Below are 18,906 nucleotides of genomic sequence, written 5' to 3'. Positions count from 1 at the left end.
CGGATGAAAATGGATCCATTTTTTTTTATATAGGGTAATTCAACTCTTTTCGAAATGTGAAGCTATAAATGGAATTTAGTTTGTTTGATTTAAAGTGTGGAGCAACGATCGTTGAGTTAGTATATTTTTCGTGCGACTGTTTTAGTTAAATACTACGTACCTCCTTTATAAAATATTGTAACTGATAATATTAGTACTGAATCTTTAAGTTCAAATTGACTGTCTTTGCAGACACTGGTAGCAATATCTTTTTTATTGTTATTTTAAATCGATTTTATTTCTACCTTCGATGTTAACATTTTTTACAAAATTCACCCTTTCTTTATATACACTGTGAAATGATTAAACTCTTTTCAAGCTGTGACGCTATAAATGGAATTTAATTTGTTGATTTAAAGTGTGGAGCAACGATCGTTGAATTAGTATATTTTTCATGCGACTTTTTCAGTTAAACGCAACATATCTCCATTATGAAATATTATAACTGATAATATTAATACTGAATTTTTAAGTTAAAATTGACTGTCTTTGCAGGCACTGGTAGCAATATGTTTTTTATTGTTTTTTTTTAATCGATTTTATTTCTACCTTCGCTGTTAACATTTTTCACTAACTAATGCTGTTTCTCTAACAAATTCCTCCGGATGAAAATTCACCCATTTTTTTTTTTTATATAGGATGATTCAACTCTTTTCGAAATGTGAAGCTATAAATGGAATTTAGTTTGTTGATTTAAAGTGTGGAGCAAGAACGGTTGAATTAGTATATCTCCCATGGGACTGTTTTAGTCAAACGCAACATATCTCCTTCACGAAAAATTCTAACTAATAATTAGACCGCGGATCTTTATGTAAAATAAAATTTTTTCTCCTGAATTGTAACGAACTGAAGTGGAATAAACATTTATTTTTTTTCTTATTATATTCAGCAGGTTGAAAATAATAGTATGTTTAAATGTTTCGAATATTTTTGCTACTTAAAATTACACTATATTATATTATAGTATATATATAATTTATTACTATAAATTTGGAATAAATGCATAAAATCCGCAGTCTACTAATAATATTAATACTGAATTGTTAAGTTAAAATTTACTGTCTTTGCAGACACTAGGTAGCAATATCTGTTTAATTGTTTCTTTTTAATTGATTTTCTGTCTACCTTCGCTGTTAACATTTGTCACTAACTAATGCTTTTTCTCTAATAAATTCCTCAGGATGAAAATTCACCATTTTTTTTATATACACCGTAAAATAATGAAACTCTTTTCAAATTGTGACGCTGTAAATAAAATTTAATTTGTTGATTTAGAGTGTAGAGCAACAACGGTTGAATTAGTATATCACTCATGCGACTGTTTTAGTTAAACGCAACATATCTCCTTCACGAAATATTCTAACTAATAATTAGACCGCGGATCTTTATGCAAAATAAAATTTTTTCTCCTGAATTGCAACGAACTGAAGTGAAATAGACATTCTTTTTCTTATTATGTTCAGCAGATTGAAAATAATATAATAGTATGAATATTTTTGCTACTTAAAATTACACCGACTAATTTTTCTAACAAACGCATAAAATTCGCAGTCCACTAATACTATTAATACCGAATTTTAAAATTGACTGTCTTTACAAACAGTGTCAGCAATATCTTTTTTATTGTTCTTTTTTTAATGGATTCTACTCTACGATAGATTGGCCGTCGCTTGTACTGCAGATCAGTGCAATCTTCGACCATGTTGTATTTCGAATTGCATTTTCGCGTTGTCCAAATACTAGACCACTGGCTCCATTAATTGTTGCCGGATATAATAACGACCATGAGTCACACCGTCGGCGATACGTTATCAGACAACGAATCGCCTATGAACAAAGAGAGCAGCGATTGCCGGGGTTTCGTCGATTTCCAAGCAATTATTTTAACAATCTCTCATGAAACTCGTTGCGTCACTCGAACCACGTTCGTCCAATTTCACACGTCACTTGGAAACGACGACGCTTCGTAACAGGAAAATCAGCGATCGAAAGGAACAATTACTTTTTCCAATTAAAATAATCTGTATGGAACGCAACGGCACCTTGGGGAATTTCTTTGAAAAGTGTTCCGACGGAACAGGTTTTTGACAAAGCTCTTGACAAAAGTTTCACGAAAACAATTCAGACTGTTCATTGACACTAGGTTTACGGAGCATTAAAAGTGAGTATTCCACATTACTTTATAAAAATAAGAAGAATGTGTCTGTCCAAGTTTTCAGCCATTTTTAAAATAATATATAAGGAAATAAGTTTGTTGAGTAATTCCACGCAGATGGATCTTCACAATCTCAATAATCGTAAATTAACCCTTAGCACTCGAATGGCGACTGTAAGGCGCCACTAAAAATTGCTGTATTATTATCCAAAATATTTTTGACATTATTAAATTAGTTTGCATTTAATAAATTACTAAATATTTCAGTACTGTACGAGTAAATTGCACCATTTTCGTATGTATAGCATGAAAGCATACATATAGAAGGGAAATATTCAAGGTCGGAAAAAATGTTTCGTTTTGGAGTTAAAATGGCTTCGAGTGCAAAGGGTTAAAAAATATTAGAACCCGTCATTTTGACGGGTCCCGTAAACCTACTGTTAAAAGAATGGTCCCACGAGAGTCACGAATATTAAAAATGGACGGAATATTCAGGACTGCGGATCATTGTGTCAAATAAAAATATCATATTCTACAATTTATATCTAAATCCAGTTTATCCATTTGAAGGGGACTTCACAACGTCAGAACTTTTTCTGTTAAAGCTCTTTCGGTGCCGGGGAAGTAAAAAGAAAAAGAAATGGAAGAAAAATAGAAATGGCTGACGCAAGGGTGCACAGAAATCCGTGCACAGTGGCCGGGCCGATTCGAAATTATTAATCGACGCGTTATAATTGATCCATAAAGGTACATAAGGTAAATTAAAAATATTAGAACCCGTCATTTTGACGGGTCCCGTAAACCTACTGTTAAAACAATGGTCCCACGAGAGTCACGAATATTAAAAATGGACGGAATATTCAGGACTGCGGATCATTGTGTCAAATAAAAATATCATATTCTACAATTTATATCTAAATCCAGTTTATCCATTTGAAGGGGACTTCACAACGTTAGAACTTTTTCTGTTAAAGCTCTTTCGGTGCCGAGGAAGTAGGAAGAAAAATAGAAATGGCTGACGCAAGGGTGCACAGAAATCCGTGCACAGTGGCCGGGCCGTTTCGAAATTATTAATCGACGCATTATAATTGATCCACAAAGGTACCCTGCCGTAACGAACGGCGTAACGCGTTTCCTCGGCCGGTGAAAGTAAAAGTGGCGGTTCACCCGCAGCCGGAAAAACCGTCGCCGTCGGTTTCGAGTCTTATCGACCCGCAGTGTTTTGTTCTGCCATCCGATAAGGATCATGGGACCCCATGGAACTCCGTCGGCGACCTTTCCCGTGAAACCGAGGAAACCGACTGCCTCGGCCAGGCCCGAGTTTCTCTCGGCATCGATCGCCCGCACGATTTTTATCGACGTGCTGCTCTCCGGTGTTCCGACCGCCTAACCGCGAACTATGCGACGACAATAATTGCATCCGCTCTCTCGACGGCCACCGGAAATTTAGAATTCGCTTTCCGCCCGTGAAACGGCTCTACGTTCTCTCGGCCATTTTCCGAGCTGGATTATTATTATTCCGGGCGCGCGTTCATCGCCGTTTTAACACTCGCGAATTAAGCGGTTCGCGTCGTGCGTGTTCTCCGCGTTAAATTAATCCGCGTCTGCGGTGGACGACCAACAGTCGCTTCAGCAGTTTCAACTGGGTTACGGGATTATTGCGAAACCGCGGTTCCGCCGCGTTTCTTTGTCTCGTTCGCAATAATGCTCGCCTCGGTTATGGGGTCGGCAACCGGTTTTCGGGACCGTGGCGGCCGAACGAGCTGTTTGATGGGTTTATTGGGTGCTCCGAGCAATTGTTTCACAGTTTAGGCGGCCATTGTTATTGTTTTGCTTGATGCGGTTCGATTGGACGACCGTCGGACCAGGGAAATGTTTGCAAATATCATTTTCTGTTCAGTTGCTTTTCCAACTGAATTTTATTTTTATTTCGGTGCTCCTTGTTTTATTGCAATTGATTTTTGGTGGGAATTTTTAGCTGGGAACACCGTGGAACCAAGGAAATATTTGCAACTTATTTCATTGCAATTGATTTTTGGTGTGAATTTTTAGCTGGGAAGACCGTGGAATCGAGGAAATATTTGCAAATAAGATTTTCTGTACAGTTGCTCTTCCAACTGAATTTTATTTTTATCTCTGTGCACCTTATTTTATTGCAATTGATTTTTAGTGTGAATTTTTAGCTGGGAAGACCGTGGAATCGAGGAAATATTTGCAAATAAGATTTTCTGTACAGTTGCTTTCCCAACTGAATTTTATTTTTGAGATAAAAATAAAATTTAGTTGGAAAAGCAACTGTACAGAAAATCTTATTTGCAAATCTTGAGAAGTGCACCTTATTTCATTGCAATTGAATTTTGGTGTGAATTTTTAGCTGGGAAGACCGTGGAACCGGGGAAATATTTGCAAATAACATTTTCTGAACAGTTGCTCTTCCCAACTGAATTTTATTTTTATCTTTGTGCACCTTATTTTATTGCAATCGATTTTTGGTGTGAATTTTTAGCTGAGAAACCATTTGCATTTACAACAAGAATTAATTGAACAATATTCTTACTTTGTTCTCGACTTATGCGAATTATTGAAAGGCAGAATGCACTCTCATTCAACTTCTGTTTCTCGGAATTGTCTTGGAGAATTTTTATTTTGGAATGATATCCACAGTCTAGTTATTATAATTAATATTATAACATGCAACCAGTGTCCTCAACACTTAACGTACCAAGCATTGACAGTATCTGGTGAATATTGCCTCATAAAATTGTCAGCCCTATTGAGATTGTCCATAATTTTTAATGTAATAAATGCTTGGACATTGAAATTTATTCTACTATTTTCTCGAGGTACACAATGCAGATGTACTTTATTGCATTGCAATTGATTTTTGGTGTGAATTTTTAGCTGAGAAACCATTTGCATTTACAACAAGAATTAATTGAACGATGTTCTTAAATTGTTCTTGACTTATGCGAATTATTGAAAGGCAGAATGCACTCTCATTCAACTTCTGTTTCTCGGAATTGTCTTGGAGAATTTTTATTTTAGACAGAAACCCACAGTCTAGTTATTACAATTGATATTACAACATGCAACCAGTGTCCTTGACACTAAACCTACCAAGCATTAACACTATCTGTTAAATATTGCCTTATAAAATTGTCAGCCCTATCGAGATTGTCCATAATTTTATAACAAATGCTTGGAGAAGTAAATTTATTCTACTATTTTCCACAGATGAATTTTTCCAGTTTCAATCATTTAAAAATATAAAACCGGTCATTTAGACCGTGGTAGGTTCAGCAAGAATTTGATCGAATAAAAATCGCGACGCGAATTCGACAAGCTTATTACCAGCTTGTTGCACGCTCCATATTTTTTTTTTTTGCCGCAATATAACCCCGATGCACCCTCTGTTTTCGCGTCGATTCCCCGCGACAATTCGCCCCTTCTTCGCAACAATTCAACCCCTTGTTTAATCATGTTTACTCGCGTCCCCGCCGGAGCGTTTCCGTTCGATTAAACGCGAATCCTTTTCTATTTTTCGTATGGAAATCTATCGAGAGGTTGTTTCACCGAGAGACCGGTAATAAATCAGTTCGGGACCCCTGATCCTCGTGGATCGGTGAATGAAACCGCGTCCGGGGCTCATTAAAAAGAGATTCTTTTCGGTTCGGACTCACGCGCGCACGCGCGCACACATGCCGATCGATTAAGTGCCGATCGAACGTCAGAGGAACGGGGAACTCGATCGGCTGACGTCAAACTGTCTCAAGACCACCGAGAAGTCTACCGAGCGGGCATGAAAAATGAAAAACACGCTGACACACTTTCACTCTTGAGCGCCCCGTGCAACCTGTTACACGCTCGCAAGAACGCTGGACGCTATTGAAAATCCCTCTAATTATGCGCGCGAACACATCAACCTGATCGGCGACAGACTGGCTGACTCGGTCGTCTCACCTAGATCTGTCAGCTGCATCGCCTTGCAACCGTTTCTTTTTTTTTTTTTCTTGTTTTTTTGTCACAGCAATTATTCGCGCGAAGCCACCATCTTGGCCGAACTTCTTTTCGCTGGATTCCAGTTTCTTTCACCGCGTTATCCCGTGTTGTTTTGTTGCAGTTTTACTCGAGCGTGCAGCACGTACATCTGCAATTGTGCAGAGATTTTTGTGCGGAAATTATTCAAGCCTATCGTTATTTATGTTCAAGTCTGATTTAGTTATTTCTTAATCATTGGCTTGTTACTTTTTGTAGTTTTATTTGATTACCGCCAGATTTCGCGACGAGGTTTTACGGTAAAGTTGTACAAGATTTTACGGAACGATTTTGGAACAAGATTTTACGAAAAAATTGTACAAGATGTTATGACAAAATTGTACAAGATTTTACAGCACAATTTTAAAATAAGATTTTACGAAAAAATTGTACACGATTTTATAGCACAATTTTGGAACAAGATTTTACAGCACAATTTTAAAATTAGATTTTACGAAAAAATTCTACAAGTATTTTACGGCACAATTTTGGAACAAGATTTTACGAAAAAATTGTACAACATTTTACAACCAGCTTTTACAGAAATATTTTTAGACGAGATTTTACAGCAAAATTGTGCAGCAAGATTTCGATCTCGTTGCTAAGGTCACAGTAATTACCCACCCCTCGATTCCTTTCATTTCAGAACGAAAATGCAGTCGAGGGTAGCTGAGATTTTTTCCGAAATCCAAAAAATACTGCGAACGTCACGCGATCTCCGAAGAACCGTGAAAAACGCAGCGGGGCGACAGTAACGTTACATTCGCCTAAGTTATATGGGTATCGCTTTTATTATCTGCCCGGACCAAACACCATAAACTCCGGAAACTGTCACATAGTGTTCCCCAGCGGTGCGTGGAATTGTGGCGACGACATATTAGTAGCTTCTCATTGTGCAGTCGAAGAAAAGACTCCGAGGGGTGGAGATGCGTCGGAATCAGCCCGCTAAGGGTTGCCACAATACGGGCAGGTGAAAAAATAGGGTATCTGATCGACATAGGGCAAGTCGGGATCGGAATCGGAAAATTATATGCAGATCTGGAAATTCGGCGATGTTTGCCGTTCGCGTTAAGTGGATAATTAAAGCCATAAATTATCCACGTTTGTTCACTTCCACTTATTTAACCACGCCGTTTGCCTTCTCGAGGTAAACTATTCTTTTGCGATGTACGCATTAATCGAAAACGAACTTTCGGAACAACTTAATACTGTGATTTCTCTATATATGTCGCCGAGGCCTGGACGATAAACGTCGCGGAATTATCCCCACTACCGCGGGGTATACACCGTGACACTGGCAAGGCCCGTGTTGTTGACATATATCGAGAATTCACAGTACTTCTGTAAAAATTGTCCATAATTAGTATTTATAGTAAAAAAAATTGATTTATACATGATTTATATATATTAGTATGATATTGATTGTATTAGGGGTACCCATAAGTAACCAATTATTTGCAAAGAATTTGTTTTGCCTTTAGTTCTGTACCGATCGTTCAAACACGTATTCTTTTACAGTTTTAGGTAATGCAGCCTGTGTTCAAAATATTCTAATAATTTTTTTTACAACCCTGTAATAAAATGGCGGCGTCCGTACCTTCCAAGGATCATATTCGTCGTTGCATACTTTTTCATTTTCATGCGGGATTTAATGCAACGGCGACAACAAAGAAAATGTGCCATATTATAAATGAGTCATATTTTACTTAACCCTGCATTTCTATAAGAGGGGGATTGAAAATTTGCAGGAAAGATGGCAAACTGTCCTTGATAATGATGAGATTACGTAATAAATTAAGAAATAAACACTTGAATTTACTACAAAGTTTGTTTTAGATTTCAAAATGATTACTTATGGGTCCCCCTATTATATTAGTATTTATAGTATTGATAGTAAGAAAATTGATATTCCAAGGCACAGAATGGCACATTTGGTGGACACTTATCCCGTACCGACAATTTTGTTTCAGATTTCAAAATAATTGATTACTTATGGGTCCCCCTAATATATTAGTATTTATAGTATTGATAGTAAGAAAATTGATATTCCAAGGCACATAATGGCACTTTTGGTGGACACTTATCCCGTACCGACAATTTTGTTTTAGATTTCAAAATAATTGATTACTTATGGGTCCCCCTAATATATTAGTATTTATACTAATAGTAAGAAAATTGATATTCCAAGGCACAAAATGGCACTTTTGGTGGACACTTATCCCGTGCCGACAATTTTGTTTTAGATTTCAAAATGATTACTTATAGGCCCCCCTAATATATTAGTATTTATAGTACTAATAGTAAAAAAATTGATATTCCAAGGCACATAATGGCACTTTTGGTGGACACTTATCCCGTACCGACAATTTTGTTTCAGATTTCAAAATAATTGATTACTTATGGGCCCCCCTAATATATTAGTATTTATATTAATAGTAAGAAAATTGATATTCCAAGGCACAGAATGGCACTTTTGGTGGACACTTATCCCTTGCTGACAATTTTGTTTCAGATTTCAAAATAATTGATTACTTATGGGCCCCCCTAACATATTAGTATTTATATTAATAGTAAGAAAATTGATATTCCAAGGCACATAATGGCACTTTTGGTGGACACTTATCCCGTGCCGGCAATTTTGTTTTAGATTTCAAAATGATTACTTATGGGCCCCCCTAATATATTAGTATTTATATTAATAGTAAGAAAGTTGATATTCCAAGGCACAGAATGACACTTTTGGTGGACACTTATCCCGTACCGACAATTTTGTTTTAGATTTCAGAATGATTACTTATGGGCCCCCCTAATATATTAGTATTTATAGTACTGATAGTAAGAAAATTGATATTCCAAGGCACAGAATGGCACTTTTGGTGGACACTTATCCCGTGCCTGCAATTTTAACTACGAGAAAAGCTGAAAGGACTATCGATTTGCAGAAGTAGCCCAGTGTACACGACCAGAGGGTTAAATAAAGTCATAAAGTGTGTCGCCCAGGTCGGAACCGTTCCCAGCATCTTTTCATCTCTCAGTCTCAGGTTCGTGATTACAGGGTGGCCGGTGGGTTCGAATTAGATCCCTGGGACCAGGAAACATAACGTACAGCAGGAGGCACCGAGGGCGAATTTTATTTCCAGCTGGAAAACCTTGGTTTCGCGCCGCGGGAATCGTGGCGGCTCTCGTTCGGATATTTTTGGCGCGGTCTTTTCCTTTTTCTTCTCCCTCCCCCAGTTCGTTCCAACGACTCTCGAACTCTAGTTTCTCGATTTTTCTCGCAGGCGACGCGTATAACGCATCTCTCTCTCCCCTCTTCTCGAATTCTTTTTTCTTTGTCTCTCTCTCTCTCTGTCTCTAATTCTTTTTCTTTTTTCTTTGTCTCTCTCTGTCTCTCTCTCTCTCTATTTTCTCTTCTCTTTCTCTTGCGTCGGGTTTTTGCAGCGTGCGGCGATTATAAAACGCTGATCGCCTCCGAGCCATCGAATCGCGCTCGAGCGTTCTTTTGTTCGCGAATACGCTCCGGGAACGTTATCGAATCGCAGACGACACCCGAGAGCTCTCCATCGCGTTGCACCATTGTCGATACAACGCAACCTCGATATGGATCGGTGCATTGTCCAATTATCTATGTCGTGCTCGATCGCACGGCCAATCGATGACAGTCCTATTACTGGCTCGTTCGTTAAATAACCGACTGAAATATCAGAACAACGATGAACCGGCGCGTTTACGCTCGCCGTGATAACCACGCCGACCAGAATAGTCCAACTGTTTTTAGAATTTTACTTTTCCCCGGTCGGGACGCGTTGCTTCTGTCTCCGTGGATGCCGCTCGATGCACTTGAACGTCTTTCAAACACGCATCGACGAACTCCTTTATTTCGGGAATTTTTATCAACTGTTGCGTCGATCACGAATTACGAAAATTTTTACTGAAGAAGCCGTCAACGCTTAGCTTAAACCATTTAGATTCTTATAAAATCATCGGCAACGAAGTTCATTCAGAAATTGACTAAATTACCAAGTAACTAATCATCAGACAGCGGATCTTTATGCGAAAGAAAAATTTTCTGCCAGAATTGCAACAAACTGTCGGTAAACTGGTCACTCTACCTTATCGCGAATCCACGAAGACCAGGCCCGCAACTTCCGGCCGTTGTCGAGCTAATTACTAATTTGGGGAGGCTCCCCTGTCAAAGGGCTGCCCACGGATGCGAGAAGGAAGGTTCAGGGGTTGCCGAAAGGGGGAGAGAAAGAGAAACCCGGTGCGAATGGTGGGGGCAACGAGGCGGTGGGCACGATGCACTCTCTCTCGCGTCTGTTTAGTCGTTCGCCGTGCGCGCGCCACGCTGTGTCGACGATGTCAGTTCCCCGGTGTCAGTTGCGAGCAGACCGTCCCGTCCCAGTGTGACCATCGAACGATCCCGAGGATCGCGGTGATCGTTGACAGCGCTCTTCTATCGGGGGGGTTTCGGGGTGGGGTTACACGTGCGTTGCATCCCTTCGACTATCATCGTGCCACCGGTGTTCAGTGAGAAAGCCAAAAATCCTCAGAGTTCGCGGAATTTCGCAAAAGTTCGCAACAGTTCCTTAACAAAGTTTCAACACGGTTTCTTTCCTGCAGTATCGCTCCGAAGAACACGTTCGAAATAATCGGTTCAACGAAGTTCGCGGATGTTTCGCTGGGTTTGTTGATTACGTTGCAAAGTGAGCCCGCACGGTCGGGAAAGTTTGCATCGGTTCGAGAAGGTTTGACGAAGTTCACGGAAAATTTGTCTACCGGAAGCTCCGACAAAGTTGTTTTCAAGTTTGCATCGGTTTGACGCGGTCCGTCATTTTTGAGGAGAACGCGGCTCGAGAAGTCACTAGTTCGATTGATTTATTCGGAACAGATCGGAAGAAACTTGCACTGGTTTGAGGAGGTTTGACGGAAGTCTGACAAAGTGCAGTTGAAGCAATGAGTATAACGTGAAATTTCCAAGGTGAAGAACGTATGCTGGTTTGCACCGATTGGAGGTTTGACGAAGTTTGAGGAAGTGTAACAAAGTTCGCAGCAGTTTGAGATCGTTCAACGCAGCGAAGACTCGGCCGTTTTCAGGACTGGCATAGTGCGCAGGAATATTCGCGACATTCGCAAGGCAAATCGAGTCGTTTGTCGCGGTTTGTCGCGGTCGGCTGGTATCCAGGTTGCGAGTGCTGGAATCAGGTCGCGCATAAAAAGACCGTTTGCTCGTATCGAGGAGCTGCAGGCCGATACTCGAGCACGGCTCATTAACGGCTCGTCGAAGGCGAAAGCCGGCCGATAACGTTATCTTCCTATAGCAATTGCGTGCTCCATCTCGCGACGGCCATTGTCGTGGGACGCGGTTCTTGTCAACAGGTGATCCCCTGGAGCCATCGAAAGGCCGTTCGAGGATCTAGTCTGAAACCGAGCGGAGCGGATCGATAGATCGTACGGTAATTCCGGCGGATAATTTGACTTGGACAGTGTTTTGGTGCTGGAGGTTTCGTCGGCTGATAAGGTCACGGCGTCGCATGTGCCAGGAGACAACGGTTGATAACGGAGGCCTAAACACGGAGAGTGGAAAGGGGCTTCTCTTCGTTCGTCTGGCGCCTTGTTCTTCCTCGCTAAAGTGACACGTCGCCTTGGCCAATAAAGCGACAGACGGTCTGAACTGAACGGATCGGCAGCTGCACTCTTTCTCTCGGTGTCCCGGTGTGCCTCGTTCGTTGGCCCCTTCCGGGCCGGGTTAATTTCGGACCGAGTAGGCGGTCTCTTCTATTCCCACCGACGGGGAAAAACGAGGGTAGAATAGAGAGAGAGAGATATATCGTGGTCGCGGTTTGTGCAAGCGTGAAAAAGAATCGAGCGAAATGACTCGTCCGAACTGAATCGCGGGGCGAGAGAGAGAGGAAGAGAGAAAGAGAGAGTTCCGGAGGATTCGGTCAGGATGATGATGGCACCGCAGGTTGTGGGTGTCCTGCTGAAGAAACCTGGACAGCAGAGCCACCCACGATTCCCACCGTTGGACCCGCAGGAGACCAAAATTAGGGGTGAGTTCTGATCTTTGTCAACTTTCCAGCCTTCTTTGCGGCTTTTCATTCATTCTTTGCGGACCAGCTGATTAAATAGTGCGTTTAGGGGTCCACTCCAGCCTGGATTTTGACCTCTCCAAATAGAAAATAATAGGGAAATGATTGGGAAACTTGGACATATTAATTTAATTTCATTATCCGGATTTGGAAATTAATTCTTCGTGCCTGGAAAACGCAGGACGAAAGTGTACTGAATATCATAAAGCTTAATTTCTCAATTTCCACTTCATTACATGGGCTTCTTATTAATTCTTTGTGAACCAGCTGATTAAATATGACGTTTAGGGGTTCACTTCAGCCTGGATTTTGCACTCTTCAAATATAAAATACTAGGAAAATGATTGGGAAACTTGGACATATTAATTTAATTTCATTATCCGGATTGGGAAATTAATTCTTCGTGTCTGGAAAACGCAGGACGAAAGCGTACTGAATATCATACAGCTTAATTTCTCAATTTCCACTTCATTACATGGGCTTCTTATTAATTCTTTGTGAACCAGCTGATTAAATAGTGCGTTTAGGGGTCCACTCCAGCCTGGATTTTGACCTCTCCAAATAGAAAATAATAGGGAAATGATTGGGAAACTTGGACATATTAATTTAATTTCATTATCCGGATTTGGAAATTAATTCTTCGTGCCTGGAAAACGCAGGACGAAAGTGTACTGAATATCATAAAGCTTAATTTCTCAATTTCCACTTCATTACATGGGCTTCTTATTAATTCTTTGTGAACCAGCTGATTAAATATGACGTTTAGGGGTTCACTTCAGCCTGGATTTTGCACTCTTCAAATATAAAATACTAGGAAAATGATTGGGAAACTTGGACATATTAATTTAATTTCATTATCCGGATTGGGAAATTAATTCTTCGTGTCTGGAAAACGCAGGACGAAAGCGTACTGAATATCATACAGCTTAATTTCTCAATTTCCACTTCATTACATGGGCTTCTTATTAATTCTTTGTGAACCAGCTGATTAAATAGTGCGTTTAGGGGTCCACTCCAGCCTGGATTTTGACCTCTCCAAATAGAAAATAATAGGGAAATGATTGGGAAACTTGGACATATTAATTTAATTTCATTATCCGGATTTGGAAATTAATTCTTCGTGCCTGGAAAACGCAGGACGAAAGTGTACTGAATATCATAAAGCTTAATTTCTCAATTTCCACTTCATTACATGGGCTTCTTATTAATTCTTTGTGAACCAGCTGATTAAATATGACGTTTAGGGGTTCACTTCAGCCTGGATTTTGCACTCTTCAAATATAAAATACTAGGAAAATGATTGGGAAACTTGGACATATTAATTTAATTTCATTATCCGGATTGGGAAATTAATTCTTCGTGTCTGGAAAACGCAGGACGAAAGCGTACTGAATATCATACAGCTTAATTTCTCAATTTCCACTTCATTACATGGGCTTCTTATTAATTCTTTGTGAACCAGCTGATTAAATAGTGCGTTTAGGGGTCCACTCCAGCCTGGATTTTGACCTCTCCAAATAGAAAATAATAGGGAAATGATTGGGAAACTTGGACATATTAATTTAATTTCATTATCCGGATTTGGAAATTAATTCTTCGTGCCTGGAAAACGCAGGACGAAAGTGTACTGAATATCATAAAGCTTAATTTCTCAATTTCCACTTCATTACATGGGCTTCTTATTAATTCTTTGTGAACCAGCTGATTAAATATGACGTTTAGGGGTTCACTTCAGCCTGGATTTTGCACTCTTCAAATATAAAATACTAGGAAAATGATTGGGAAACTTGGACATATTAATTTAATTTCATTATCCGGATTGGGAAATTAATTCTTCGTGTCTGGAAAACGCAGGACGAAAGCGTACTGAATATCATACAGCTTAATTTCTCAATTTCCACTTCATTACATGGGCTTCTTATTAATTCTTTGTGAACCAGCTGATTAAATAGTACGTTTAGGGGTCCACTTCAGCCTGGATTTTGCCCTCTTCAAATATAAAATAATAGGGAAATAATTGGGAAACTTGGACATATTAATTTAATTTCATTATCCGGATTTGGAAATTAATTCTTCGTGCCTGGAAAACGCAGGACGAAAGCGTACTGAATATCATAAAGCTTAATTTCTCAATTTCCACTTCATTACATGGGCTTCTTATTAATTCTTTGTGAACCAGCTGATTAAATAGTACGTTTAGGGGTCCACTTCAGCCTGGATTTTGAACTCTCCAAATATAAAATACTAGGAAAATGATTGGGAAACTTGGACATATTAATTTAATTTCATTATCCGGATTTGGAAATTAATTCTTCGTGTCTGGAAAACGCAGGACGAAAGCGTACTGAATATCATAAAGCTTAATTTCTCAATTTCCACTTCATTCCATAAATTTGATTTCATGGAATTTGTAAAATTGCTAGATTGGAAGCCCAAGTGTTAACACTAAACCTACCACTTGATTGAAATTATAAAAATTCATTTATGGAAAATAGTGGAATAAATGTCAGATAATCTGAATAAATTTAGGGTTGCCATTTTTATAAGGCAATATTTACCAGATACTGTTAATGCTTGGTAGGTTTAGTGTTAAATTGAACCACAGTTAACCTCATTTGCATCATAAGGAAATATGAAAAGGAGGCCCTTATCACCAAACGTTCGTTTTATTATATTTTACTACAAAAATGACTACGAGAACTTCATATTTCAGCGTTACGAGAAAAAATAAATTCAGCGTACATATACGCTCTTAGTGACCAGGAAAATTGAGCGTATATATACGCAAATGATGCGAATGGGTTAATATTCTGTTCTGAATAAAAGATTTTCGTCACTCGTGTGCGAGGGTACACAGACATTTTGAATCGTGTCCAATTGTACCTCAAACTTGAATCTTAGCACACAGATTGTATACACAAATAATTTTTAACTCTTCACCTAAGTGCCACTGGTCTTCAGCACGAGTGTCCTCCGTTTGTACTCGATGAAATTCGAACAGAAACACTTAATTTATTCACTGGAGCAGACAGTATACCATGCGTTGCACTTTGGACGACGTACTCCAAACAAACCGATAAATAAATGCAAACACAGTGAACAAACTCTGCGCGGCCTACTGAATGAAACGGCCGTTACACGTACTTTGAATGAATCAAACTGAACGTTCACGACCTAATGGAAAAGATACCTAATCTAGCCGATAGAGTAGACCGTATCAGACTTCAGATGACGCTCTGGAATTCCACTGTGCACCAATAAGCGACAATTCTCCGGAGCAATGTTAAAGCAACCATACTCGAATTTTCCTCTAACCTCGCGGAAATGAGTTGCCTAAAAAAAAAAAGAAAATTTAGTAATAAAAATTAATAGATGACACAAGAAAAATTACTTAATCAGATTGACGATCTACGGACAAACATACATAATTTATCCGATAGAGGAGACTATAAATGCCTTCACAATTCATAAAAAATGACAGTACAGTGAATTCTCGATATATGTCAACAAGTCGTGCATCGTCCGGGAGACGTGAGTCGTGTTATGTTTACAATCCTCGGCGTCCAAGGTCCCGCGGGGTATACTCCGCGGTAGCGGGGACAATTCCGCGACGCTTATCATCCAGGCCTTGGCGACATCCAGTGAATTCCCGATATGAGTCGCTTGCGCGGTACCGGCGAGTGACATTTAGACGAAATCTCTGGTTCTCGCCGAGCGTTGCATTTGAAACACACGCTCGGAAATGTAAAAGTCACTGTCCGTGGTGGTGTGGGTAGTTCCAGTGACCTTTAAACGCGAGGCTTGCAGGGACTTGTATCGGGAATTCACTGTACGTAGACAAATCAGTGTACTATCCTCCAATTAACCAGTTAATGTGTACTTAAATATATTTATAGCAATAAATTGAGTCGTAAAAATGAACCGTATAGCTGTTTCGACGAGTATACTCGTCGTGACACAAAATATTGCCATTCATGACGAGTATACTCGCCAAAAACTAGAAACACTACATTTAGGTGGCATTAAAATTGAGTATCTTACATTACCTTATAAAAATAAGCAGAATATGTCCATCCAAGTTTTCAGCCATTTTTAAATAATGTATACGTAGAGAAATAAACTTGTTGAACAATTCCACACAGTTTCATCTTCAAAACCTCAATGGTGGTAAATAAAAAATATTAGATCCCGTCATTTTGACCTAGCGAGCCTAGTGTTCACAAATGACTTCTCAGAAAAGTGTCAGGAGCAAACAGCAAAAATCGCCTAATCCGCAGAGCACAGTAGCGGCTCGGGCACTAACTCTCCAAGACAGTAAACGATCGCGTCGCTTGCGTCCTTTAAACGCGAGGCTTGCAGGGACTTATATCGGGAATTCACTGTATATAGAGAAATCAATATACTATCCTCCCATTAAACCAACTCGAATTTTGCATTAACACTAGATTCATGTAGCACTAAAATCGAGTATTTTACATTACCTTATAAAAATAAGCAGAATATGTCCATCCAAGTTTTCAGCCATTTTGAAATAATGTATACGTAGAGAAATAAACTTGTTGAACAATTCCACACAGTTTCATCTTCAAAACCTCAATGGTGATAAATTAAAAATATTAGAACCCGTCATTTTGACCTAGCGAGCCTAGTGTTCACAAATGACTTCTCAGAAAAGTGTCAGGAGCAAACAGCAAAAATCGCCTAATCCGCAGAGCACAGTAGCGGCTCGGGCACTAACTCTCCAAGACAGTAAACGATCGCGCCGTTTGCGTCCTTTAAACGCGAGGCTTGCAGGGACTTATATCGGGAATTCACTGTATATAGAGAAATCAATATACTATCCTCCCATTAAACCAACTCGAATTTTGCATTAACACTAGATTCATGTAGCACTAAAATCGAGTATTTTACATTACCTTATAAAAATAAGCAGAATGTGTCCATCCAAGTTTTCAGCCATTTTGAAATAATGTATACGTAGAGAAATAAACTTGTTGAACAATTCCACACAGTTTCATCTTCAAAACCTCAATGGTGATAAATTAAAAATATTAGAACCCGTCATTTTGACCTAGCGAGCCTAGTGTTCACAAATGACTTCTCAGAAAAGTGTCAGGAGCAAACAGCAAAAATCGCCTAATCCGCAGAGCACAGTAGCGGCTCGGGCACTAACTCTCCAAGACAGTAAACGATCGCGCCGTTTGCCGGTTAGCTCGACAAATATTAGCGTAACCAGAAAATCGACGACCTAGTCACGACCTAGGCCACATTCTAATCTCTCTGTTATCGTAACGACGTATACACACGGCTACGGATCACGGCAATTTTTCACGGTTGCCACTTTCGTTCATAGCGAAACAGCTCGATCGATAACTAATAAGATCAACGACAGAGAGCGAGAGAGAAAGCGAGAGAGAGAGAGAGAGAGAGATGGAGGGAGAGTGACTCTCTCTCTCTCTCTCTCTCTCTCTCTCTCTCTCTCTCTCTCTCGCGGGGAGACTCCATCGAGCAAATCGATGTGTTCCAGCAAGTACGTAGATTAGAAGTTTCAGGGAACAAGCGAGCGTTCACTCTCGTTACAAACAGCGCCTCGAGTTACGACCTGATAAGACCGGCTGTTGTAACAACACGGCCCAATGAATCATAACATCGATAATATTACAAGGATCGGGGCCGAGGAGGCCGGTGAATGGTGAGTTGACGTTTCGGCATGCGTCGCGGGGACGTCCTCGCTTTCCTGTCGCCGAGCAAACTGTTTTTCTTCGGCCAGCAGCCGGAAAAATTTCAATTCGAACAGTTTCCTCCTCTCGGTGCCATAACCTCTTGTCCGAACCTCCTCGCAGCTTTGCGGTCCTCGTTATTCGATTTTATGGAGAAGTTGTTTCGAGACGTTCACCACGATTGTCTTTTGATTCGTGGCGAAAGTGACTTACAGCAAATCGATATTCCTTTCAGCTTCCATCCTAGGCAAAATTGTAGGCACGGGATAAGTGTCCACCGAAACTCCATCGAAAATAATGTACCATTCCTTGCCTTGGAATATTAATTTTCGTACTATCAATACTATAAATGCTAATATATAATCACATTGATATGTAACAAATATATAAATCAATTTGTTTACTGTAAACACTAATTATGAACAATTTTTCTTGAAGTACTGTGAATTCTGTGTATCGTCCAGGAGACATACTCGAGCCGTGCTATGTTTCCTCGGTCCCTCACGCATACTCCGCAGTAGTGGGGATAGTCCCGCGACGTTTACCGTCCAGGCCTTGGCGACATATACGGAGAAATCTCTCTCTATCATTTCTGGCTCACTGAAATTGTTGAAAGACGTAATCAGGTTCATCGTTACTTCACGAAGAAATAATAACAGTTTGTCCATCGAGATTTTCACCATTACCCTTTTTATTTCGAATAGAAATTTTACAGTCTGGTAACGACCACGTAAAAGCGACCGAAACGTGATTAAAACAATCGCGAACAATCCCGGCCGTGTTCTTAATCGGCCCGGACCGATTTCCACATCGGTTAGAAGAGTACAGCAAGAAAAATGGCACCGCGAAATTCTTGCGGTGACGT

General features: G+C 39.8%; 1 protein-coding gene across 1 annotated transcript in view; it reads left to right on the top strand.

Moving 5' to 3' along the window:
- Positions 1-10,546: 10,546 nt before the first annotated feature.
- The window catches only part of LOC143360266 (uncharacterized), a 99,662-nt gene continuing 91,302 nt past the window's right edge, over positions 10,547-18,906 (top strand). The window contains exon 1 of the mRNA XM_076798964.1: positions 10,547-12,282. Within this exon, the coding sequence (XP_076655079.1) occupies positions 12,180-12,282 (103 nt within the window). The 5' untranslated portion in view covers positions 10,547-12,179. The remainder of the gene's footprint in view (positions 12,283-18,906) is intronic.

The sequence above is a fragment of the Halictus rubicundus genome, chromosome 1 (assembly GCF_050948215.1).
Source record: "Halictus rubicundus isolate RS-2024b chromosome 1, iyHalRubi1_principal, whole genome shotgun sequence".
NCBI lineage: Eukaryota > Metazoa > Arthropoda > Insecta > Hymenoptera > Halictidae > Halictus > Halictus rubicundus.
The sequence above is the reverse complement of the archived record's forward strand: the minus strand, read 5'-3'. Positions and strand labels throughout refer to the sequence as shown.